The sequence below is a fragment of the Perissodus microlepis genome, chromosome 17 (genome assembly GCF_051167445.1).
Source record: "Perissodus microlepis isolate ML-2025 ecotype Zambia chromosome 17, ASM5116744v1, whole genome shotgun sequence".
NCBI classification, from domain to species: domain Eukaryota; kingdom Metazoa; phylum Chordata; class Actinopteri; order Cichliformes; family Cichlidae; genus Perissodus; species Perissodus microlepis.
Genome location: NC_140477.1, coordinates 11,251,083 through 11,278,896, shown reverse-complemented (window position 1 = coordinate 11,278,896; position 27,814 = coordinate 11,251,083). Strand labels below are relative to the sequence as shown.

Genomic DNA, 27,814 nt, shown 5'->3' with positions numbered 1-27,814 from the left:
AAAGGAAAGAAAAACAAGAATGAAATGGGAATAACTATGATGACAATAAATGAGTGGCTGAGAGCAACAAAGACAAGGCAAGAAAGAAAGAAACCAGAAAAACTGAAAGAATTTTTAAACAGGCAGACATCGGTAGCTTGGCTGCCTTGCTCTTATTTTTTTTTCTTTTTAAACATTAACTCTCTTCTGGAGACTTATCAGCCCAGGCTATGCTATCACACAGACGCATGAATGGACATTAGCCTTTCCCACTGAGCTATATACAGCCCTAGAAAGCCCTTATCTCATGCTCCTAGTGGACAATATACAGGCAGTGTCACCTCTTAATCATATCAATATGATGAATACATATACATGATATATAAAAACAGTATTTGACACCGCTGGTACCTAGTGATAGGAAAACCATTGCCCCTATCATTATAACTTATTAACCTATGCCTAGACTGAATGTCTATTGCTTATTAAAGGCTGCTTAAGCAAACATAAGCTGTGATATTCACCTTGACTCTTGTGCAGCCTTTCCACAAAGTCACTCTGTCTGTTTCTCCTGCAGAGATATCACTAACAAAAGGTCAAATAACTCATAAAACATAAATATATTTAATAACTATGATCCACTCCAAAAGTTAATGTCATGGAAATGCATTCATAAATATTCTACCCATGATATGTGAGGGAGCAATGAAAAAAAAGACCATGGGCAACCCCACCACATATTGTATCACAGAGGGTCAGAAGGATAGGATAGCATACATATTGTGTTGCTGTATATGTGTATATATATGAAACACAAAGATTACACAATAATTATGCCTTATTGTGTATACACAGGTTTTTAAAAGTGACCAATGGCCTATGTACGCGTGCCGCTAGGCTCTTACCTCAATGAAATTCTGTACCATACAAAACCCCAAACCCCAAATGCTAATATTTTCTTCCAATTTAAACTATTGCGCACATAAATTTTTGCTTCAGTGGTTGCAGAGAGCAGATGCATCTATAAAATGTGCTCCCCTATGGTTTGCTGTATGCGGCTGCAGCCAAGGTGTATAAGAGAGGGTGTTTAATGTTGTGTAGCAATGCTGGGCTATTCCCCCTCCTCTAACCATGCTGGTTCTGATGCCAGTGTGTGTCTTTCTTTCTTTCTGATAGCATCTGGCACAGAAAATACCAGGGGACTTAAAAGGTGCACATAAAGTACATATGTGTCCACCAACACCGTGGATATGTAGACACAAAGACACGTCTGATTAATCTTTAATTAACTAGTGCAAGCACAGAGACTCACAATATGATTAGATAGAAGTTGCTGACAAAGTACTTTACGCAGAACCAGTTCAAAAACTATTTTAGTATATATTCTCTGGATGAACTCTGTCAAACCCCATTATCAAAAGCTCTCATGACAACTAAGTGAATAGAAAAACTCCACACTGTGAAAGAGAGAGCGCAGTCTGTCATAACAGTGGCCATGTGGATGAAGGCCATCAAAGAAAACAGTAGGATGGCTCTCAAATTGGAGGCCAAAAACAAAATCACACACAGGTAGCAAAACATACACAACTGCTACCAAAACACACATGAAAAACTTACCATAAACACACAAATGCCATCCTGACCCTAGAATGTGAATCACAAGAGAAGAAACAGGGAAGGGTCTTTTATTCAGCCCAATTAAAAAAGGCAAAAAGCCCAAACAAAAGGAGTGCTTTATTGCACTCCCCACTATCAGCAGAAAGGCTCATTAGCCACAGCAGCATAATTAGCAAGATGCTGAACTCCTCGTTAAGGAGGGGCCCGAGCCGTAAACAAACCCCGCTGAACTCCAAACGCCCACGGTCTCTCTCTCTGTAATGAACTGCCACCGCTGTTCCCTCCCAGTGAGAAAACCAAGCGCGCAGACAGTAAGGCTCTGTCAGAAACAAACACACACAGCAAAACACACACTCATACGCGTACACATGAGCTGACAACTCATATCCAAGGTCTGCCGCACAAACACCCACAGCAAAAACAAACTACCTCTCTGGGACACTGTCTTCCTTGACAACTGCGTGGACAAACATACACTTACATACAAACATACATATTATAGACCGATATGCAAAAAATAAAGCGTGCATGCAAAACATACATTTTTACAATACTGGAGACACAGACAGCCATACCCACTAAACACTGAGAATCTGACAGCTGAGACAAATCTTGCCAACTGTCTGAATCTTGACTTTGGCATTGTTATAATCCTCAACCTGCCACGAACCTGTTTTGAATTAAAAAGACTGCCAAAAATCAGCCACGTGAGCCAGTGTTTTAGCAAGTCACAATGAGTTCATTCGATAGTTTGTAAAATCGAATCAACAAAATAAAGCAAGGTAGATATCACAAGATCAGGACAATAACAAAACAACTATGTGCATGCATGTGCACGGGCCCTGACTGGTGAACAGGAAATAATTACTAGGACACCTAAAGAGAAAGCTGCACTTGCACACATAGGCACAACACAAAGAAACATCTAAAAAGTGAAGCCATTTTTCTTCTCTGCTACAGCGGCCATGAAGTGTCACAGTCATGTGGTGTGTGTGTGTCATGGACACAGAGTGAAAACCACAAAACCCTCAGAAGGTCAGCCATTATTATCAAAAATTTGTTTTTTGCAGAAAAAGGCCCATGAAAGACACATATAAGTGCTACGACATATATGTGCACGTGTGTCACACACTGTAACCACCACTTAGAAACAGCTCCAAAAAGATCAAGCACGATTTCAGCGTTAATTATGATCCTGTGAGATAGTTGGCAGGCTGATCATAATGATCTGAGAGAGAAAGTGAGGGAGAAGGGATTCTGAATCTGTCTGTCTAAAAACCTAAACCAAGAAACAGTTCACAGAAAACAGTGAGGCGAATGTACGTAAACAGCTGCATGCATCCAGACATGTGCTATTTGCATATTGTGGGTGCACACAGGTTTGTGAGGTTTTTAACACCAAAAAAGTCCAATGCACTTCAAATGCAAAGCTCATAGTATCCAGATAAAGCAAAAGTGCTGACAAACCTGATCAAAGCTGGTAGATAATTGCAGTAAAAAGTTTGGAAACCCTATGGAATTACCAGGCTTTTCCTCATTGAAGTGATAGTTATAAACAATCTGTTTGAACTAATAACACACAAATACTTTTCTTCTTTTAGGTATTCATGAAACATATCAAATGATTTCTTTGCAACTGTAGGTAGTCACCCTTTGCACAATCATTGTCCAGTCCATGAGTGTTCAGGTGTCCACTTTACACTGAGAAGATTGTTGATTTAACCTGATGATAATTTTTAAGGACACAATTTGTGACGTTGAGTTGTGTGAGTTGTGTTGGCAATACTCTCCACGTTCGTTTCCATTACATACATAGTATCAGTACATTTACAAGTGTTAAACGCTATTACCAAGCATTTAATTGTTGATTGGAATATGGTGAGTGTCTCTTACCTGCAGTAGGGGTCTCTGGACACCGAGAACCTTCATGGTATCAGCATTGGCAAGAATCTTCAGAGGATCAGCTGCCTTGCTAACTGCCTCGATTTCCTTATTAATCTCTGTCCGTACCTAATGGTTGATTGACAAAAGTTTGTGTCAAATAGTATATTTACAGGTGAAATGAATGAAGATCTGTTTTCCATGCCATTCCATGGAGTGAGGTAATCAGTAATCAAGTAAATGATCAACTTCCCCCAAAACCTTGCTTCCAGAATATTAGAAGGACTTCTTCACAATCCATTTTTAAGTAATTTCGTAAAACCTACCTCTTTTCATTAGCCACAGTATGAGAGTTGATTTTTACTTGTTTTGAATTGTTTTTTGTATTAATGGTTTTGCATTTTTATTCTGTTCTTAATGTTAAGCAGTTTGGTCAGTACTTGCTGTTTTAAAGTGCTTTATAAATAAAGCTGGCTTGGCTTGACTTGGAAAAAGATGCAATAAATAAAAATAGCTGGGGAAAATAGATCGCAGCTTGAAAACAACATATTACGTAGGTAACTTAAAAGTGAAAAGAAAATCTAAGAAACTGAGAGCCAAATGTTTCCATGAGGCAGAATTACAATTCCATTTGTGCTAAAGCAGTTTTAAACCAAACAAATAAAACACAGATTGATGCAGAATAGATTTAATTTGTGCAGGAAACTCTTCTGTTTAAAATACATGCACCTGCAAACATATACTTGGAAAATAAAGTGTAGTTGCATTAGCACACCTTATTCTACTGAGCTAAGACCTTGAAATTCAAACGCAACAGTGGTCTCTAGTACTATGCCATTTCGTTTTGAACATGACTAGGCCCTGAAAGTCCATGCTTCAAAACATCAGGTTTGGCTCCGATTCTTCCCGTTGAGCTTCCTTTCATTCACATGAACACTGCTTGTGGTTTCCTGATGTAAGAAGCTAAAATCTCAGGTGAAGTGAGGCCTTATTAAGAAATAAGGCCTTGTGGGTAACCTGTGCGTGATGCAGTTCTAGTGTTGTGAAAAGACTGCAACTTTAGCATCTGAGGAAACCACTGTGAAACGGGGATGAAAAAAAGTCAAAGTATAGAAATATCCCTACATTTCGATATGGAAATGGGAGAGAAATAAAGGCCCGGTGCAAACAATGTTGTGAGCGTCTTGCTCCCTCTCCCTCTTCACTGCAGAGTTTTAAAGGTTATCAGCTAATGAGGCAGGCTAGAGCGAAGACACAGCAGCATTTTGAACTTTTGAATAGCCTTAAAAAAGTTAAACACACACTCTGTAAGCAAGCATTAGTCATTTAACAACAATGAACAATCCAAACTACTAGAAATGTGCAAGTTTCAAAAATATGAGCAGCTTCAGTTACATTATATTAAAAATTTCTGGGAATGTATGTTTATGTATTTACAAACTGTTAAAATGAAATGAAAATGAAACTAAAAATTAGGGCAGGAAATCAACATGTGATGTAAGATGTCAAGATATATGTGTATTGTTTACTCTATTATACATATACAATGTTATAAAAAGTTTATTACCACAGACTATCTAGCAACATCTAAGCAACTGTAAATATAAAAAATAAAAAATATAAGAAATAACAAAATGATACTTAAATATGCTTGAAATAATTACATAAAAAAATAAATCTTTCTATAAATATTGTAGCTTTCCCCCCAAAACCCAAAAACCTTGATTTCTCTTCAAGGTATCTTAAGAACCTTTGCAGTGATGTGTGTTTTCTTATTCCAACAAATCCTATTGGTCTATTGGTATTTTATGTCACTCCAAATAAAACAAAAAAGTAGTTTACTTTTTTCTTTTAAAAACAGGCAATACTGCTAAATCCACCCAATTTTAAGAACTATAGGGCAGTACAAAAAATAAATCAATTAAACTACACTAAGTCAAATTTATTTGTGTTTATTTGTATTCACAAGTTTACACTAAGTGAATGCAGTATAAAAAATCAGTGTTCAGTGAAAGGAGATATATAAATACAGTAGCATCTACAATACATTTTTTAAAAATCCAGCATTTACAAGAGTTTGAGATTGTGTCTATAAAAAACAAAAAAAATGTTAAAGATGTAAATTTGGCTGCTAATTATCTCAAAAGCCTCCTTGTACCTAAACTACCATGCCATTGTGCTTCTTCTCACAGAGAAAACTGAGAATATGTGTTTTGTTTCGCTTTGGTCTTTCTGTCCAGAATGGTGTTGTAACCAAAGGACTTTGACATGGAAATGCTGACACAGCAGATTAAGTACATAATTGTACAAGTAGACAATACTGAAAGGGATAACAGCTAAATTTAAATTAGGTCAAGTTTTGTTTTGTTTTTTTAAACACTACCTGGATTTTTTTTAGTTCATTAGTAACCACAGCAGATGTTGACTGCAGTGGAAGAAGTTACAATGAAGCGTAGCTGCGGTTTCTTAATGTGAGGCATTGATTTCTGAGGAAGCTGGTGTTTCACTAAAGCAGTGCACTGACTGCTGATATCGCACTCTGTGAGAATTCATAAAATCCATCAATTTGTCATTATACTAACCTGGTTAAGGAACAGATCATTAATGTAGTAAGTGAGGAAAGCTCGAAGCTGGCACTGCTTGGCTTGACTTGGCCCCATGTTCATCTCTATTTCCTTAATGAATCTGAAAAGAAAAGGAAAAACATACAGATTTTAAGACATCAGAAAAACACCTGTGAGTAGTGGCTCATGTTGAAGTATATAGGCTTGACACCAGCAACACAATAACACTGTATCACTGGATCCAGCATCAATTTAAGGAGTAAGGTCTGCCATAGAAGCAAATTTTGGAAAGCTTTAAATGCCCCTCAAGATGCCTTTCAGTAGGGCAATAAAGCTTAAAGGCTCCAGTGGAGCTCCTTAGAGCCATTAGGGCAAACTTCAGTTAGACTAGCTAACTCTCAGCTGTGTGTTTGCAATAGTGGATGTGTACAGAGAAACACAATGGAAAGTATAAAATAAAACACCAGAGCTTTACAGAGTTATTAATATGAACCAATCACAGCTGCAGAGTGTATGCTCTCAGAATTCTTCCCAAACGCTGGTGTCTGCTTGGTCAGATAGGGTCAGACAGTTATATATGGGTTTGTAGAGGCACATACACACCTCGTTTGTCAAAGAATCACTGGTCACTGGCCTTGTCTCACACACACACCACAGGGCAAACCATGCAAGAGTAAGTGCCTTCTCAACCGCTCAGCACATATAAATGCACAAATAAATCAAACTCCTCACAACAGAATTCTTTGACCTATAAGACAGTTAATGTATGACCTCAACTTCCAGAACAGAGAAAAAGAGAGTGTGTAAAGACAAGGAAAAACGAAATGCTTTATGTGGGAAGATCTTGAAAAAGTGAAGACAGGAGATGAACATAATACAGGTCTGAGGCTGTGAAGATAACTCCAATTGGAGATTCAGCTGGACATAACCATTTGTAAAAAAAAAAAAAAAAAAAAAAAAAAAAAAAGGCTACTCCATTGTCTGGTAACCTGTCTCTGTGCTTTAGTAATGCGAAGTGGAAGTTAGGGCCCACAGGCTGTAGCATTCCAGACAACTAGTGACACTTAGTCTATGCTGGAATATAGATCAGTGAAGGTGGATGATTGATTACCTAAAGCTTGCATAAACGCACACACACACACACACGCACACACGCACACACGCACACAAAAATGCCCACAAATAAAAACAAATCTCAAAAAGCACACAATGAGCACAAGCCGTGGGATCACACTACTCAGCAACTGTACCCAATTAGTCAGCAAGAGCTGAGCCAGTGTGTTTCTGTATGTGCGTGCATCCTTGTGTGTCAGAGTAGGCAAGAGAGACAGGGTGAGCAAGAAACCTAAACCTATTCTAAATCCTCCATTGATTCCCACTGAAACTCACCACAACAGAAAGTTAAGTAGGAAAAACTCTTCTGTGGCCTCATTAAAACCGTCAAGCTTGCAAAACCAGCGGTCCCCAACCCCCGGGCCTCGGACCGGTACCGGTCCGTGAGTCGTTTGGTACCGGGCCGCGAGAGTTGAGGCTCAGGTGTGAAATGTATAGTTTTCAGGGTTTTTAATCGGTTTTCAGCGTTATTTTGTTATCGTTTTTATCGTTTACTCGGTTTTCCTTGGTCTTTTCACGTGTGTTATGAATAAATTTTCTTTTTTTCGGTACTGGTACTAGTTTTATTTTGTTGTATTTATCCGCGACACCTTAAAGGCCGGTCCATGAAAATGTTGTCGGGCATAAACCGGTCCGTGGCGCAAAAAAGGTTGGAGACCGCTGTGCAAAACCATGGAGCCCAGGTATATTTAAATACACACACACACACACACACACACATATATATATATATATACATACATACATACATACGTGTGGTGTTTGTGTGGTTTTTTTCCTGTTGTTGACAACTTCATTTCCAGAAATCGATCACAGGATAAAAGTTGCCAGGTTGAACGTGCATCGTGTTGTTCTGCGATCCATCGCACGCTGTCATTATTGTCATTGTTTCAATACAACTGCCAAGATGATGAATCTATAAGTTGGTGTGTGAGCACAGATGGATTTTTGTAGGCAGGGGTGATAACGTTTGAGTAATGTAGCAGGGACGAGGCAGTAAAACGGCTTTGTGTATCCAGACAGCCATCTGGCACCGAGCTGCGGGCCCATTCCCCGGGATACAGAGCCCATGGGTGATGCGAGGAAGTTTAGCAAAGGTAGCTTGGCTAAAAGCACTGTTGGGGCCCATAGTGCTTATACAGCCCAAAGAGCACATGTTCAGTGAGCAAGACAACACACATTAAACAAAATGTTTTTTGAGTGGCTTCAGAGAGATCATTTGGAATATAGAGTAGTGAGCCTGGTTAAAATGTAAATGGATAAATAACACAGGGAAAAGCACAGACGAGCTGTGACTTCCAAATGGATCCTAAAAGAAAATCTCTCCCAGCTTATTATCATTACAACCACATCTTCCAAACGTCTGCCTTGCTGGTGGCATGGCATACCGTAGAGAGAATAACAATTTCTAATGATGCTGATGATGGTGATAACAAATGACAGCATAGAAGTTAAAACACACATGCAAGCCCTCACAAACATACCCATCTAAAAGCCATTAACTTGCCTAAAAACTCAGAAAGTACTCTTCTCTGCAGCGTGTAGAAGGCCATTTGTAGACACTGCGAGCAAAATCTCAAACAGAAACATGGGGAGACAGACTGTCCTCTCACTGAAGAATGACAGCTAGCTTAATATGATCTCTCAAGGCTACATCTGAGCTTGCTTTTACACTTGTCTAACCTACCATTTTCACCTGTTATCATGAGCTACAGCACTATACAACAGAAAATGACTTGGTCTGATAGATTCTCAACTTGTCTGGTTTGAATTCTCTCTGCATTAATGGTGGAAAAAAAGTTTTCTATTCCCCTGAACAAGTCTTGTCTCGCTATATTAAGTAGCCAAAGCATATTTCAGACACGCTTTAAAGGGCAAAGTAGTACTGTTTCATAAAAGCAGCCAACATCCTTAAGGCTCTCTTATTTCTACAGAAATAAATGTGCACTTAGACCTGCATACCAGTCTAACTTACCTCATAAAAAAATCATACTAGTAAAGTTACCAGTGGGCAAATACATAAAATGCTTTCTTAACTGGCTTCCAATTAACAGAATTTTTTTTTTTTTAAAAATTACTCATTAGTAAGATGCGTTTAATGCCACCAGACTTCAGTAACACTGCCCATTTAGCTGATGATGCTGTTATAATTGGGCCCAATGTGATGTTAACAATGTCAGTTTCATTGAGAGGTGACAACAAAACACACCAGTCAACCATATGGCAGGTGTACACAGCAGAGGTGTCAGCCAAGTCGCTAAGGAGCCGCTGTGGAAGCAGTGGAGAGACACAGCAGCAATAATGCCGTGTAGATTCACCCCTGTGTGTGAAATCTTAATAACCTTAAATAATCTGCTTATCTACTCTCACTCACACAGACACACACACACACACACCTTTTTTCCAGCTGCCCTAAAAATAATATGACAGTCACTGACACACCGACTGGCAAAAAACAGCAACACAGCCCAACAAAGGAAATAAATCACTGAAGGGACAACAGGATTTCAGAGTGAGTCCCTGTAACCCACAAACGACACATATAGTGCTTAATGTCACTACTCAAACGGTTTAAAGACACCACGATAACACAGTCGGATCTTCCAAAAGGATAATATCATAAAGCAATACATGTAAGGAGTTGCTGTTAACTTTATTTTTACGTTCATTTTTCTCCAAGCTCTTTTACTAATGACCGGAGAGTCGGGCCACTGTATAAAGTCTCCTTTAGCACATCTTGAAGATTATCAGTGGGGTTAAGATCTGGACTCTGCAGTGGCCAATCCATGTGTGAAAATGATGTCTCATGCTCCCTGAAGCATTCTTTCACTATTGTAGCCCAATGAATCCTGACACTGTCATCTCGGACTATGCCCGGAAAGAAAAGCAATCCACTGACAGAAAAACCTGGTCATTCAGTACATTCAGGGAGTCAGCTGACTTCCTTCTTTGGCAACATAACGTTGCTGAACCTTGACTGACCAACTGAAGCCACCTCAGGTCATAACACCGCCCCCACAGGGTTGTTCAGTAGGCACCAGGCATGATAGGTCCATCACTTCATCTGCCTCTCATTTTACCCTGATCCACACATCACTCTGGAACACGGGAAACGATTGCCCCAGAGTCCAATCATTATAAACTCCCTCGCAAATTGAAGCCTTTTTTCTGATTAGTCTCACTGATAAGTGTCTTTTTTTTTTTTTTTAAAGACTATACAGTTGTTTGTTTAGTCCCATTCCCTTGAGTTCTCTTCACATTGTGTGGGTGGAAATGCTCTTTCACTATTGAATTCTACTGTTGACACATTTTGATGGGATTTCACCAAATACTTAAATAATCTCTGATCACGATCATAAAAAATATATAACCCTGTTAAATCATTTAAGATGATGGTTCACAGCAATCCTTCTGATTGTCAATCAAACGATTTAGTATTTATCACTAATAAAATGTACAACCAAAGTAATGTATTTAAAAAAAAAAAAAAAAAGGTTAAGTATTACTTGACTCCATATTGCTACATTTAGGTTGAAGCAATCTCTCCAAAACAGCTATTCCTTCACCACAGGTGCAATAGAAGCAGTGACCAGGCAGACACAAAACATAAAATGAATCCAGTTTCTCTTCTAAAAGACAGACAGAGTGGCTTCAGAGGCAGCAGATCCCACACACACATATCTTCACACAGATGCCAAGACTCCATCACTCATACCCTTCCAAAACACGGCATGCGGACAATACAAGCCCCAAACAATAAAAACATACCCAGACTTTCATTCAAATTCAGTGTTTGTTAAACTCTGTATTTCACTCTGGATCCAACATGGCTGCACACTTGCACATTAAGTACAGTTTCTTAGCAGCCACTGTAGATGATTGTACTTGACATCATGTAATTATCTGTCATTAGAAAACAGATGTCAGAGCCTAGGGTCTAGAGCTGGATAATTCTAGGTGTCATGCCCCATGTGTAATCATGTTAAGAAATAACATTCCTGACAGGCATAATATATTTATGCTAACATGAAACTGTCTAATGAGTGAATTTACTGTATCCCAATGGCTTTGTGATTATTCGGAGAAAGCTAAGGTTGGAATATTTTTTTAGATAGGTAAAACAAATGAGAAGAGACAAGGACAAAAAAATGTTTTTAAAGCAGTTTTGAATTCATCTCCCACTAGAAACTAAACCTAAGGTAACAAATGCATCTTTAAATGGAAAGGGCTGGGATCCCATCATCTATCTCTATCTGCAGCAGCAGAGTAATGATGCTGAAAGAGAAATGGGATAAAGACAGAGATTTAAGAAAGACAGCAGAATAAGAGTGTGCTGAGATCGATTAGGGACTCAGCATTTTTAAATCTCCCTGAATTCCCCTCAGGCACGAACCTATCGGCTATGGTGAATTCTGATTTCACTGCCCGGAGAGGAAGGCTGGTTCTGTAAAGACCTGTCACACATCAAGGACAGGACAAACAGCACCTCTGCCAAATAAGAGAGCAAGCAGGATAAGTGAGAGCAGGAGTTTGTGTCTGTGCATAACTGCATCCATGGCATACTTATAAAGTGTGTCGCACTTACACACACACACACACGCACAGACATCTCTGGGACACTTGAAATCACTATTTTTAATCTTTCTTACGACGGTACGAGCCACTTAAGGGGGATTTCAAAACTCATAAAAGGATTTCAATAGATAGGTAACACTTTATTGGCTTTATCTCGCAAGTAATATTAGTGTCCGTTCCAACTAATTTCCATCTTTTAATTGTTATCCAACTGCATGTTCTACATTGATTCTCTTGGATATTACACACTCCAGTACACACCACTTAATTATTTCTACAATGGTTTTACATTGATGAAGCTGCACCTGAGGATATAAAGATCTACTCAAGAGCTTTCAAAGCACATAACAGCAGCACTGAGTCAAAGAATACTTGATATTATAGACAACTTTGGATGAACAATGTTCCAAGCAAGCAAATGCCACATTCACCACAGGATGGCACTGTGTCAGCTTTATCTAGGAGCTCAGGCTTAAAGACTAAAATTAAAAGGTAGATGCTTTCTTTATAATAAACAGATTTAGAATAAGAACTAAGTTGCCAGTTGGTATGTACCGATTTTAACCCACACAAGATTTTCTGCATGGCTGGGTATGTGAGACTGGAATACAGAGGAAAGCAAAAGAAAGTGACTGATAAATAGTTTTTGTTTATTTTGTTTATTTTTTTTATTTATCTTTTTCCTAATGTGAAAATACTGTGTGTGATTAAGTGTGTGAGCATGTGTTTTCATCAGTCCCTGGTGAAATGCATATGGTCTTCCCACACACCGCCCACGCCTCTTCCAGACTCCCTGCTGTTTACACCCTGTTCTTGCCCCCGTTGCTGCATCGCATACGCTGAAGGCTTTCGGTGTGTTTTCGATGTATGTGTTCGCAGTATGTGCAGTGGCGTGTGTGTGTGCGTGCAAGAGCAGGTGTTTTTGTAAGAGAAGAAAAGAGATTTTAAAAAAAAAAACAACAACGGGGGGGATGCAAATGTATTATGGAAATTAGGTGAGCAAGTGTGACCACATGCTCAGAGAAGCAGGTATAAATGGGCTTTATTATCAGAACCTTAACTAGGAAGAGTGAGATTTGTAAAAAATTAAAAGAGAAGTCAATCCTTTTGTAGCTCTATGCTGCACAAGCTGCATGTACACCACAATGGATGAGAGAAAAAGGGCTGCCACTCTGATGCATCTATTATAGTTGCTTCCCATTATTTGGTGCTTGACCCCAATAAAAAAAGAAGAACAAAAAAAGAGATTAGCGTCCTAATTTGAATGAAAAAAAAATTTTTTTCACACCAAACCTCCTTAATTAGTAACCTTGGCAACAAACTTCCACTAGGTAAAACGTTCTGTCAGGTAACCACAGTTCTTGTAGGTTAACAGGATAGTTTTCTCTTTTTTTGTTTTAACTGAAGGTAGGTATACATAAAGAGAATAATAAAGCTTGTGACATAGATTCAAGAGGAATAAGTTAATGATTTGGCTCAGAATCAAAAATAACCAATCAGCTGCTCTTTGACACCTTAGGGAAACATTTGCCTTCTTTGCCTCCACTTATGCGGTATAATTTGAATAAAAGACTAAATATATATTTAAATGTTTGATTGGTTTCAAAATGTGGGGTTAAAAACTACCGACAAACATACTCCAACTGTGGCTTAGTGATTAAGCCAATGCCAGTCTTTGCATGTATATGTTTGAACTCCAATTTTGGCTTCCACCAATTACGAAAGAACGGGCAAAGCTAACTAGTAATAGTGCTTAATAATCACATTTAGTAAAAAAAAAAAAAAAAAAAAGCATTTAGGCATGTAGACATGGTCAACACAACCTAATGAAGGTTATTTAAGTGGATTGTGGTAGCATCCACTGTTTCTGTGAGTGTTTTCATGCAGTCTACAAAGCAGCCAATGAGATGAAGAAGGGGGAAAAAAAACTCAAAATAGAAAGGAAGACCAACAACACTAATTTTAAAGAGACTATTCCTTTATTCTGTACACTCACCTGTACTCCACGGATACAGTTATATAAGGTAAACATGGAGGGCTATAAAGGACATAAATAATGGCAAATGTAGGAGAAACACAGTGATGTTGATTTTATGGTTATCTGTGTTTGACAGAACAGCAAGCAGGTGTGTGTCCATATATTTGCAACAGATGTTCATTCTGTCTATACATGGTTGTGCGCTCTCACATACTACCTCCATTCACCTTTATGTCTCTGCATGTACTTTGTAAATGTATGCAGACACTTGTGTGTATGTGTGTGTGTTGTCACAGTGTGGTGCAGACCAATTAAAACAAGGAGATTGATGACCAGGGGCTCTGAGTAGCAGCAGCGGCTGTAGCAGTAGCAGACAGCTGCTTCCTGCAGACAACAGGAAATGAGATGGCCCTGTTTAGCTGACGGTGCCAAACAGCAAACACCACAGAGCCTCAAAGACAAATCACCACCTTACTGCTGCTACAGGCCTCTTCTACCATTTTGCTACAGCATGCTCTCTAAATATAGATGTATACCACAAGATGCTTCTTCATGTAGGGCATGAGTGAATTTGAGTTTATGAGTAACGTGAGGTAATTAGAGTTAATTGTGCAGTCACCTCTATAATAAGACAAAAATGTACTATTGTTATGGTAAATTACAGTTTAGCTGACGGTAATAGCATTTTAATGTAATTAAGGTCTACTTAACAGCCACATCAATTTTTCTTTAATTTTCAAATTTAGAATTAAGTAAGTGCCTTTCTAGCAAGGGCTCATACCTGTCCACTGGTGTTTTGTTACTATTCACCACAGGGTTTTGACAAGTTTGACAAGTTTGGGTTATTTTTTTTTGTTTGTTTGGGGTTTTTTTGGTAAAGGTTGTCATGTACATGCTTTTAATAGAAATGGCTGTCTCTGCTGTCTGTTTAGTGATTGACAGATTTAGAGTCTTTGGAGTCTTTAGTGCAAGTTTAACAATATAAATGTCACTAGTAATCATAAAAGACCTGAAACACCATCCATGCATAAAGGCTTTGTATTGCAGTCTGATTTTCCAAAGCTACCAGTGGAACACAAAACACATCTCCCATTTACATTTAATGGAAGCTAACTGTTGCTTTTTTTCCCTTTATCTGCAATCCCATGAATGGAGGAGGGCTGTGGGAAGCAAGGGGAAGTTCAGCTGTCTCGCATGCTTCATTGAGCAATTAAGACCACTGAGAGGTAAATATCTCTGAATGTCACAATAGGAGGCTCCTAGGCCCAAATTATGCCTTTTTAACCCCCAGTGTACAATGCCGATGAATAGAGACAGCGAGGCAGGTGATGGCACAGAGGCGTGTTCGTGTATGGCCCCATCAAATGGCTATTTTCTTAAGAACAAATACCAATTGCAATTTCAGACACATACTATTCTCTAGACAGATAGGCAGGTGCAGATAAACACTGTATCTGCTTTGATTGTACCCTGCTCAGTGCTTAAGTATTTTAAGAGTTCACCTCCCTCTTATAAAAACAAGACTGATTAACAAGCAGAGCTCTAAATGGACTCCCACAGGGGGAAGGGGACTGTTTTATTAAAGTACGCTAGGAAGTAAAAAACAAAGCTGACAGAGTATAATACAGACACCGATAATTGAGTATAACAAAAAGTATAGACAGGCATTCACTTTATGGCTATCGTTATATTGGTTTTTGGAGAAATCACCATATTTAGACGAGAGGGTGGAGTGCTAAATTATGAGCTACCAGACTATTTTGTCAAATAATTCTACCAATTAAAAACCACCTGTGACTTTAACCTGTCATTTAAAGTGGGCAATAATTATGCAAGCTGAGAATATTTTTTTTTTTAATTATAAAATAAATAAATAACGTGCAGCTCGTGTAAAGGCAGAAATTACCTATTGAGACCAAACTGTTTTTTTACACAGGGATGTAAACTTTGTTTAGTTCTGTTGTGAAGCTGGGCGATATGCCACAGCAGTTTGTGGGGATTGACTCGCTTTAGCAGCCAGCCTTAGGTGGCTATTCAAGGAACCACAGCTTTTGGCACTTACAAGCTGGTTTCATTTTCCAGCCCTGGACTCTGCTGCTTGGCAAAAACTGAAAGACTTCAGGTTAAACTGTAAAGAGTGTTGGACCCAATTAAAGGTGGTATTCACACTGTTTGAACAGTCTTAGCAGAAAACTAGCAAACAGGAAAATGCATACTATATGTTAGTACTGAGCACATGTGAAGACAGATGGAGGGAGGCTTATCTGAGCCAGTCATATCCTAATTCATACGTTCTGCCTTTGGTGAAAGTCATAGCATACCAAGCTTTAGCTCTTGCTTTTTAAGTTGTTAAGTGGTCAGAGAGCAAAGAATAAAGTGGACTGAATGAGTATTATGCCCATCTTCTGTCACCTTCGCAAACGCTGGCACGCCTATACACTCGCACATCATAATCTTTTCTAATCAGAAGTGATGGCGAGGTATATACATCTGAGCCAATGAAGGACACTCATGGTTCAGTGAATGACTCAGCAAGACTGAAATGGCAACTATCCCTGCGAGAGCAAAGTGCGAAGGCACTTTTCAATTCGCCTGAAAAAGTACTAAGAAAAACACTTAACCTCCACACAACACACAAAGGGCTAGCAAGCAAGGATTGACATGAGGAGTCTATTTTGGCCCAAAGAGGAGAGTGAATGAAAGCTGCCCTGAAAAGAGTAGGCAAGTTGAGGTCAAAAGGGTTGATTTGAGGAGATGGCAATGGCTTCAATATTTTTTTCAAAGATACAATTGCCACGGGTTAAGAAAGACCATTTAGTTGACTTACAAATAAAAAACTGTCTTCATCTTACATTCCCATTTCAGTACGTCACTTTATCATGTATTTCCTTCTACTGCCCAGCCAACATAGTACACTGGCACTTCGCAGTATCACAGATGCTTAGAGAGTGATGCAGTCCTTCAAAAAAACTGTTGCTTGGTGAGCCACTTCACATCACATTTTCTTATGATAAAAAAAACACTCAATATTTATCACCTCTTCTCCTTACTGTATGCCCTTATCTTATCTCCCACCTTTCATTTCACTCCTTTTTCTCCCCCCTACTGTCATTTCTGGCCTCGTATCCCCTGTAACACTTCAGACTCTTCCCATTCACTCATCTCTCTCTTACCCGCTCTACCCTAATTCCCCCACCTCTCTCTATTTTTACCACTCTATTGCGGTTATCTCTCTGTGGCACTGTTTCAATACTTCCCCATTGCCACACCTTTCCTCCATCTCTCGTCTCGCTCTCTCTCTTTTAGCCTTCAATTCCATTTAGACCTTTATGTTAGCGTAGGACTTTCCATCCTGTTGCGTCCACGTAGTAAATTGAAATGGTTCTGGCGGCTCTATAGAAGCCTGATTGAATTTAAAAAGAGAAAGTACCATAAAGAGAACTAGTGGTGAGAGGTCTGTAATACACTCAGGGCTTCCCAAGCTATGACAGTGTTGACAGGGGGAAGGGAGAGGGAAGAAGGAGGCACCAGAGGTGAAGATCAGTGGGATGGTGAGAGGTAAGAAAAAAGAAAAGAAAGGGCAAGAGGGCGGAATGACTGAAAATGTTGGGGGGGAAAAAGTCTTCAAACCAGCCCATCACATGCAAGCCGATACACAGAAACACAAAAACCTTCATAAGCCCTTGATAGTGACACCTCACAGAAATGCCTCAATCACTGTTTGCATGGCCTGGAGGGAGTGAGGTGACAGGTCTCATATTGGAGAAGGCCAACAAAATGCAATTCCAGGAAGTCAGCTCTAGGGCTGTGTGTCTGTCATATGTACAGCTCTGATAATACTCCCACACATCACATTACACCGCCAAAATAGCCACCTCTCAGCGTACAGGGCATTCACATTCACCACACTGAAAGCAAAGTGACAGACACACACATCACACACACATGCAGCTGGTTTGTGTATATATTACTGCTAGGAAAAATATGATGTTACAGGTTAAATTATTCATTGATCCTTTCATAGCCTTTTCAAGCCTTCTCTTTGTAATGTCATGTCTTGGCCTGTGTGTTAGTGTGTGTCTACTTGAAAGGGCTCTCATGGGATAGACACAACCTCAACCTTGAGCTAGAACTGACCTTTAACTTTGTGTGTTTCACTCTGAAAAAATGACAGGTGTGTGGGTAATATGTATGAGTTGTGAGTATTTATGCACATGGCCATATTGGTAATAGAGAATCATTCTATAAAATATCAGGATGACCCCCCAAAAGAAGAGGTGAAGGAAAGAGCAGAGGTGGAAAAAAAGAAGGAAACAGTGACTTCTTGATGGGTACATTTCACAGCAGATCAGAGTTGAAAATGAACTAGGATGGCAACTAACTACAGCTGATCTAAATTATTAAATATAATGCATCAATGAAGCATATGCCCTAACAAATAGAAGTAAAAAAAATTTAGGATGCAGTGGGAAAAGGTGGGTTTTTAGCCTGAGGCAGAGGTTGACCAGAGACTCTGCTTCTGACTTCAGGGAGACCTCATTCCACCACTTTATGACAGAAAAAAGAAGATCATTGATTAAGATGTACAACTGTAGGGTCCTTAGAGCCCTACAGTCAAAGACTAATACGGTAGGAATAGAGTTTATGAGCTGTGGAGTTACTTTAAAGTTAACTTGAATGGTCACATTGAGCTAATGAATTCAAAGATTCAAGCAACCCTAGGTAAAGAATAGCTGTAGGGCCATTTAAGCAGCTCCACATTGCTGATATCAAAAATATTGCATGGAGTTAGTTTGGGTTTAGGTCGATATAGATGCCAATACAAGATTATTTATGCACTACATCCCATACATTGGTTAATACCGAATATCTTAAAAGATTGGCTTAAACAAGGAGGGAAACAACCACAGAAAAATTAGCTACAAAGAGAAAGGAGCATTAAAAATGATGAAATATAAATAAAAATGATCCAGATGGGAAGCACAAACACTGGCCTCAGTTTTCTTTTCTATACTTGGTTTCACTCCAGTCCTTTGTCCACTTATAGTTCTGTTTTCCACAAGAGTAGAAATTAGACATTTGTAGTTACATCATTTATTTATGGCACTGCCAAGAAGATGGAGCAGAAAGAAACAACATTCAAAGATGCCAACATGGTTATAACCAATGCAGTGATCACACTAAACTAGAGCCTTAACTGAACTAAGCCTTGTTGTGCTTATTTTGGAAAGTGGTCTACGTGATCGTTAAAGGCTGACACATCAGAAACAGCATGTTACTACTGTACTTAATTGCTATGCAATTTATCTTTGGTTTTAAAAAGCATGAGAAAATCGCAGCTGCACAAAGCTACTGAGGATCATAAACTGTGTTACATCTAAGTGTTTTCACCAGTTATCAGCACTTTAACAAAATGCAGACACTGATTCATCCCAATTATTTGCTGTTATGAAACACTGACAACAGCAATCTGCTAAAAAATCATATGCATTTGCTGCTTCCATGCACACCACGGAGGTATGTAAGCATCCAGTGCAGTGCCTGTAATGTAACTCCTCAACAAGACTGTCAGTGTCACTTCACATGTATGTTGTCATCTCATTTCCATCAAATGAACTGGATTCTGCAGTAAAGCTGTTGGGAAAGCTGTTGCAGTTTGTAGGAAATAAAAGTCAGGTTTATTCAAGGTCAGCTGCAAACTGCTTTGGGCCAAAAACCTGCAGTTACTATCTATATTTTAGATAGCACACCAAATACTGTATATCGGTATAACAAATATTTCTCTGACATGGTTGTGAAGGCCGACTCTATTTTTTCACAACATTGTTTCAGTTCACTGAGACTTCCAGATACAGCTTTCTTAAGGCCCTGCCACAGCATTTTAATCAAGTTGCAGTCTGGACTTTCACTGGACTGCACTTGCAGCACCTTGACTCTTTTCTTTTTCAGCCATTCCATCGTAGGTTTGTTGCTGTGCTTGGCATCATTGTCCTGCTTCATGACCCAATTTGGGCCAAGCTTAAGCTGTCAGACAGACGGCCTCACATTTGACTTAATGACCTCCAGGCGCAAAACAAGCCGCTCAACTCACAAACATGTTCTTTTACAAGGTTTGTGTCATGTGACAACAGTTTCTCGCTATGCTGAGCAAAGCGCAACATTTGTCCCTTCTCGGGAGCACTTGCATGTGTCACAGCAAGGTGTGATGTACATTTGCATGACGAATAGAAATGCAGACTGACAAGCACATATAGTAGAAGTGAATACCATGAGTATAGCAGGCAGCTCATGTTGGCCCATTTGCTGCACCTAGCAGTCAGGTCAGCACATGCCGCTTCCCATGTGAAAAGGCGTTCACTTCTCCACCACCATGGTACGAGGTGCCTGCACTGATATGCTGTGTTTGGGTTTCATCAAAGATGACGCACATTATGGCTGAAGAGCTCCACTTTGATCTTGTCTATCAAAAGGACCTCGTTCCAGATGTCTTTTGTTTATTCAGATGTCAACATGTTATTTTTAGAGTAATGCCTATAAAGTAGCAAGACTTCAGGTTTTGTAAGGAGAGCATTCTTTGACATCCAGCCTTTTGAGCCAACACTTCTCCCTTGTTGTCCAGGTGAACTCCTTTTAGTCATTTCCATATAAACCACAAGTTTCAAGACTGAAATGAGGTTTGAATGTTCATCCACAAATTGCAGCAGTTTGCTTTTCTTGGTAACCACAGGTCTCTTTCTGTTATCTTCACAAGCAATAAAGGGAATTTCAATAACTATAGAAAAAAAAAACATGAGCCACATCTTGCTTATTTGCATTTCATGAGTGTATATGTACATTGTAGAATGTCTATTAACAGTATGAATCAGACAGGTGGTAGTGTTATCAATGTTTTCTTAGACCAACTAGACCCAATGGACTTGATTCGTCTTTTTTGCTGTGCTATCTTTCAGCTTAACGAAGGCTTTTGCCAGCATACATCCTGGAATGCTCTCATTACCTTGGTGTAGTTGCCAAGGGAGCCAGTGTGATATTCAATACTTCTGTTACCCATCCCTCCAATCTCATTTACACTTGACACCTGACATTTGCATAATGGCCTCGCTCCATCTCCTATCTAGTGAAATAAAGGGTTGAGGCAAGGTGGTTATAGAGTGTGTATGTGCTTCTATGCTCATGTTTGTTTGGTTGTGATGAGCAGATATGCCTATCAAAACTGTGCATGTGCGAATACGCGCGTGAGTGTGTGTCATAGATAGGGGTTAAATGACTTCCTTCTAAATGTAGCTCATTAAGCCTGTGGAGACCTTGGGGTGCACCATATTCGCTGATTTGGGACAACTTGCGGAAATGCTGGCAGGAACATGTACATGTGCATGCTAATCAGGAATACTGTGACCCTAATCAGTCAGAAACAGATATTTGGGTGTCAGGAAAATTTAGGATGAACACGTCTTTGTACCCCCCCCCATGTAAGCTGTTGGAGATACTGGTGGACCGCTATGAAAATGACACTACGTCAGAGCACTGCGTCATTGTGTCTGTTCATTCATAATGAAACTTTGCAAAATATTTTTCAACAGTCCACAAGGAATGGCAGAAAAAAATTCAAGTCTGATTTGACTATCACCCAATTTGTATTCATTTTAACAGCCTTGACAAGAAAATACATCACCTTAGTTCTTCAAAATAAAAGCCCGTTGCCAACTAGAGGGGTTTCTGTCGATAGGAACACTAGTCATTCCCTACTTGAAGGCGGCCTGTGCAATTGGCACCAAGATGTTGGGGATGTTGCATGCCCATCCACCTGGAGACCAGTTGGTTACCACAATTACTTGCAATTGCTCACCAAATGTAAATGTAAAAAAAAGAATTCAATGCAATTACCACACAACTACTAATTTTTTCTAGTCTCAAGAAGGTTTCCAATTTAAACTCTATTATTATTGAGCCGTAAGATAGGAAATATATCTGTGAAAGTTCTCAGTTATCCAGGTCATAATAGTCTAGAGCATAGGTGTCAAACTCTGGCCCGCATCCTAATTACATTTGGCCCGCAAAGCCATACCAAATGACTATTAGAGCTGGCTTACTGGTATTATACAGCTAATATATATATTGTTTAGTATTAAGCTTTGCTTGTTCCATATTCAGTTTTTCAGCAAAACTTGTTTGAGTCCATAAGAAAAGATTCATTCTCATATCTGGAGGAAGATTTTTTTTTTTCAATAAATATTAATGTTAGCCCGCGACTTTGTTCCAGATTTGAATTTTGGCCCACTGTGTATTTGAGTTTGACACCCCTGGTCTAGAGCTTGGAAAGAAAAGTGTCTGGACTTCTTTAAGTTGCTTGATGATGTTTCACCTCTCATCCGAGAAGCTTCTTCAGTTCTAGGGTCAAATGGTGGAGAGTCCCAGATATAAGTCCTAGGGGAGTGTCCCCCAAGGGGGTCATGAACATGATAGGGTGGGGCTAGGTTTAACAGTGGGTTCACCCAAAACCTTGGCTGATTGTGACCTACACCCATTTTCAGACCTTGGCTCGTGTGATTAGGTAGAGGATCAATAGGGCTTTGGAGCGTGATGTCACGGGGGTGGGCGTGGAAAGGATTTTGGCCTGATGCGCCATTTTCCGGGTCCAAACAAAGCGCAAGCGAAAGAGGAGCGAAGGCATACACAACAGCCATGGTTCGTACTTGCTGTGTGGTCGGCTGCAATGTTCGATCGCACGACCGGCACTGGAATAAGCTTAAAAAGGGTTTGTCTTTTTATTGTTTCCCAACCTGGAAGCAACATGAGGGAGCTTATAAGGCAGACCTTACAAAACGAAGGCGTCTAGCCTGGATAGGAGCCGTGAGACGAGCTGATATCCAGTTCGCTTCCATCTCCAGATATCTGTTGGTGTGCTCCAGACATTTCCACTCCGGTAAGTTCTATATATGTTCATATCACTCGTTATAGCTTAATAATATGGTTGGGGCTCTCGGAGGTTATAGAAATTGCGAACAAACATAGAATTGAGTGACTGTGCAGACATACGTGCTATGTAACGATTCGCTAATTATTTCGCACAACTGTAGGGAAGCCTGCCTATGAAATGGATCAAACAAATCCAGACTGGGTACCAACGTTACACATGGGGCACTCCGAAATCCGAACGTTAGGGTAAGGGTTAACAAGATACGTGAAGATATCGGGGGTAGGACAGTGGCGGTAAGTCGTCTGGGTCTTTACTCCACTGCCGTATTTCATATGGGTCCACATTTGCGATGCACTCTATTTTTTTTTTCAAGTACCGCTGCTCCGCCTCTGGACGCAATGGGTCTCTATACCGTCCGTTTTCTTTTGAGCTGCTTTTAAGCGTGTTTCTTGTCGTCGTCGTTCCAACACAGTGTGTTTGTTTTGATTTGTGGACCCGGAAAATGGCGCCGCGCTCCCACAATACATTGCAGCGTGACGTCAACTCCAAAGCCCTATAGGGGATTCATGACCACCCACTAGGATTTATATCTGGGACTCTCCTCCATTTGACCTTAGAACTGAAGAAGCTTCCCAGATGAGAGGTGAAACGTCGTCAAGCAACTTAAAGAAGTCCAGATGCTTTTCTTTCCAAGCTCTTTAGAATAAGATAGGAAAGCAGCTCCAAACCCAACTGCTCGTTCCACTCTGCTTCACAGTTGGGATGTAATAATTTTGTTGGTGTGCATTGCCTTGTTCTGTCTGAAAAAAATAATAATAACAATTTTGAACATTCCCCAAAATGTTCAATTTTTGTCACTTGTTCACAGAATATTGCCCCAAGACAACATTCAGGTGGCCTTTTGCAAACTTTTTTTGTGTGATATTTCCAGGACGCTCACTCCTTAAGAGAGTAGCAAAATTTCGTACTATTTCTCTTATTGTGGAATGGAACACCCAGGTCTTTAGAATTGCTGTTGTAGTTTCTTTCAGCTTTTTGTAAAATGCTTGTTTTTAAGGTCTTATAAAAGTTGTTGTGATCTGACATGGTGAGAAAGACAACTAAGTGTGTTCAGAAGACATGTTAAGTACAACTATTGAATGTTATTAATATAGCAGGACTGTGTTTGCCTGTAACTGTGACTTAGATGAATTTCACAGTGCATTTTAAAGTAGTCAGTGCATCCATTTTTCTTATAACTATTCACCACCCGCCTCCAAAAACCCATATCATGTACGAGAATTATAGATGAAGAAATTAAAATATGCAAACACAGAATATTCCTCATGATGAGACAATTCGTCTTTGCATACTTTTGCACATATTAAATAAGGAAACTGACTTTCTCATAATTTACCAATTTGTCACAAAAGCAATGCTTTATGGAGCACTCGCCACAAAAAAGAAGATCAATATAACCCCTCCATCCCCCCAACCCTTCTACCCAGAAAGCTGGTGAGCCTGAGAAGAGTGAAATGTCTTACTTAGTAAATTGCATTTTAAACCAGAGGGGAATAAATACTACAGATAAAGACTGCTCTAATGTGCTCAGATCCATTAGAAATCTCATATTCACACATAGCTGAAATCACATTACAAGACACCCTTAATGTCATTTCACAGGGTTTTTCCACCAGCATTTGCTGCCAGGGTGAGACACCAACATCAAACATAATGGATTTTTGCCTTTTTCCCTTTCCACCCCACCTCCCTTGTGTTATTCATTCCCATCTCCTCTGCTCTGTGCTATTCTGGTTAAAAAAAAATGGCTCAAACTTTTATTGTTATTGATGTAGGTTCTATTTTGGGTGGATGAATGAATGTACCCAAAATGACCACACACAGACAGAGAGGGTACTTTTACTGCTCATCAACCCTGGAGGAAAGCTTGTTCAGTGTTGTTACATCTCACCAATAAAGTGTTCCTATTCTTTGACTTTGCATGTTCCACTCACTGACAAGAAGAAGAGCTGACGGAGAAAAGTGTGTACTAAAGACAGTTTGCACAACTTTTAAAAGCATTAACATGTAAAATAATTTTCCTAGGGAAATATTTAAAGTCATCTGAGGAAATAGCACCAGTGTCTATTAAGTTCATAACCCTGGTGTCCTAATAACCTTGTGCAAGCAGAGGAGAGGAGAAGCAGGAAGAGGCGAGAGGAGGAGATACAAACTCAATCATTCTGCCAGTTTGACTTTTCCACTGGTTGAACACTCAATGAGCACACCATGACTCCAGTATGACTGTTTGGGAATCAAACCATCACTGAAGGGGTTTATGGACAAAAGGGGAGAGATATTCACCCTCTTTTAAAAAATGTCTGTCTCTTACAGCTTAGGAAATACATAATTTCATATTTCACAATTTGAAATATATTAATATTAGGATTATGATACTGAGAAGCAAAATTAGATTTATACAGTTTGCAAATCAAATACAATGAGGAGCTAATAAACTGTGTCCAACAACTGGCTAATTTTGGCCATTATGTGGATTGTCCAACTAATAAATTAAACCAAGCAAATATCTACAAGGACGACGAAAACACAAAGCCACGCAAAAACACAAAGCACAGCTTTTGTTAGGCTGCAGAACTTGATTTTACTCACACAAGTACAAACATTGTCCAACACTGATTATTAGCTGTGAAAGATTGTCTCTTTGAAATGCCCGCAGTGTGTTTAGCTACTGTTGGATTAGATGCAGTACTGAGTTGAGACCATCTATCTTTGAGAATAATTAACTATCCAGAAAGATGGACCAACTTATGTAACCACCAATTAGGAAATCGCAAACAATCCTTTCAGAGAGAGTTGGAGAATTTTAATGAGGTTTAATGACTTGTTGATTGGTTGCTGGGGTTTGTGTAGACTGGTACACGGGGCAGATGTGTTGGGAAGAGTTAAAAAACAAATTCCCTCCAAAATCCTCCTCATTTTCATACCTTTGGTCCTCGGTGCATGCTATATCTACAGTAACAGTTGGTTTTTCTCAGTAAATGTATCTGTGTGTGATCTGTGTAGTGAGTCTAGGTATGTGTGCACATGTATGCTTATCTATAGCTCCGTTCAACAATCAACCTACCCCCCACTTCAGTACACACACACACACACGCACACACAGGGCTACTTCAGAAGCCTAGCCCCAGACAGGGTGAGCAGATCAATCAATTACATCTCTGCTCCAGCAATCAAACAAGGTTATTATCAGGCAGCAGCTCACCGACCTGGAAAGGCCTAGCCAATCAAAGGCTGCTGTGATGTGGGGGCTGGCACTCGCTCATGTGACAGTAACACAGAATGGCAGCTCATGTTGTCAAGGGATAGAACGATGGAAAGAGGAAAGACAGACAACTGAGGCTGAATTCAAAGAGGGAAAAAAAACTGAAGAAATAGCATAGAGAACAGGAACAAAAGTATATCTGTAAATCACCCATCTCCAGCAATCTGTCTTCACCTTGACACTACTCAGAGGACAAGAGAAGATAACAACAACTGAATACAGTTCTTTATAAACACGTTTCAATTTTTAAATCGTAGTACAGAGCTATTTTTCTCCCTTTATTTGGCTAGATTATATCCTCGAAGAAAGCAGAAAATTACAAAAAAGGAGAAAAAAGAAGACAGGAGAAAAGGCGAAAAAGAGAAGAGAGGAGGATGTGGCAGAAAGCAGCACATGGTGAAAACATCTCTTCATTGTGGCTCAGTAATTCTCCTTTTGGCAGCAGCTCCCTCTGGCATTCATTCGATGAGCATTAAGGGCATTCTGTCCTCCCACTTCTGTCCTTTCAAAGCAACAGGTCTGAAGAAGCATATTAGGCTTAATTAAATTACTGTACACTCAAAAAAAATGGAGACTTTCATTTCATTAAATTACTGTTTGCTAACACAATACACCAAAATACACACGCTGACAAACACACAAATCTCCCAAGAATACAATCTAATCTCTTTCAAAAGCAGCCAATCAGAGACAATCAGCCACTATGGGGGGAGAGAACATAGGAGGGGATGGCATGACTGTGTGAACATCTGTGTGATTATGGCCTGGTCATCTGGACAAGCTTCAAAGGCCTATCCAGGTGTGTGTCTGTGTATCCGAGTGTGTCTAAAATAAATATATAAATGTCTGGCAGAATTTCGACGTCTAATCTGACCAGGCAACAATTCCCAGATTCCGCTATTTTTCCCCACACAGGCCTAAAACCTCGGGGGCCTTCAAAGCAGACTTCTTAAGAAGTCTACTGCTGAGTGTTCAGACAAACGAGACTCCTTTAAGCTCCGGCTGACGACTGTCTGCTTCACATGAGTCTGTTGGACAGGTTGCCCTGGGAACAAAGTCTGATTTCATTATGGGATGGATAAACACAATCAAAGAGTTTATCCACCTTCTATAGCCGGAGAAAAGACCCCCACAATGATGGATCTAATCTCCTGCACAATATCTGGTGTCTGTGTGTGTTTGGTTGTACGTCTCATCCACAGTGTGAGCCTCTCCATGCATGCATGAGCTTGTAAGACACAAGGAGATTGAAAACTCTGCACCTGACTAGAAAGTGGCTGAAGTTGCACTTTCAGTAAGCGATAAAAACCAGCAGTATTATTTACAACACAGACTTTATCTGTGTGTGTGTGTGTGTGTTGCTCCAAGGAGGGGAAGAATCAAAGAGAGAGAATAATAAAGACACAGCAGTGCTGCGGACAGTGGCAGGTAGGAGCACCTGACAAATTCATAGCAAACGGACTTGGTGATCTGGAGAAATCTTCCAGCTTTTATTTGTTTAATTTTCCCACCTATTCCCCTCCTTATATGTATAAACATAATTGAGTCGTCATTTTATTTGGTTAACTGTAGTTTCATGTTTACGTTATTTTTTACTATATAGAACTCCATGGGGAGATTAGCTATAATGTATACAGTCTGAAATCAAGAGCAGATAAATTCATTAAGACACATTTTGACTGAGTGCTAATTAATGCAATTCAATTCTGAGATTCAGTGTTGAGACACAGCGTCTTGATTTCAAAACTGGAACTTTCAAATTTAAAAAACATAAACATTGAGTTAAAGTAGTACTGCTACTAGAAAAAGAAAGAAAATGTACCAATGCATAAGCAATACTTTTGTTTGAAAATAAAAAAAAGCTGCTT

General features: G+C 39.6%; 1 protein-coding gene across 1 annotated transcript in view; it reads right to left on the bottom strand.

Moving 5' to 3' along the window:
- The window catches only part of exoc4 (exocyst complex component 4), a 137,276-nt gene that overhangs the window by 47,811 nt on the left and 61,651 nt on the right, over window positions 1–27,814 (bottom strand). Inside the window, exons 12-13 of the mRNA XM_084909824.1 lie at window positions 6,060–6,162; window positions 3,490–3,606 (exon numbers count right to left, since the gene is read on the bottom strand). Of these exons, the coding sequence (XP_084765950.1) occupies window positions 3,490–3,606; window positions 6,060–6,162 (220 nt within the window). The remainder of the gene's footprint in view (window positions 1–3,489; window positions 3,607–6,059; window positions 6,163–27,814) is intronic.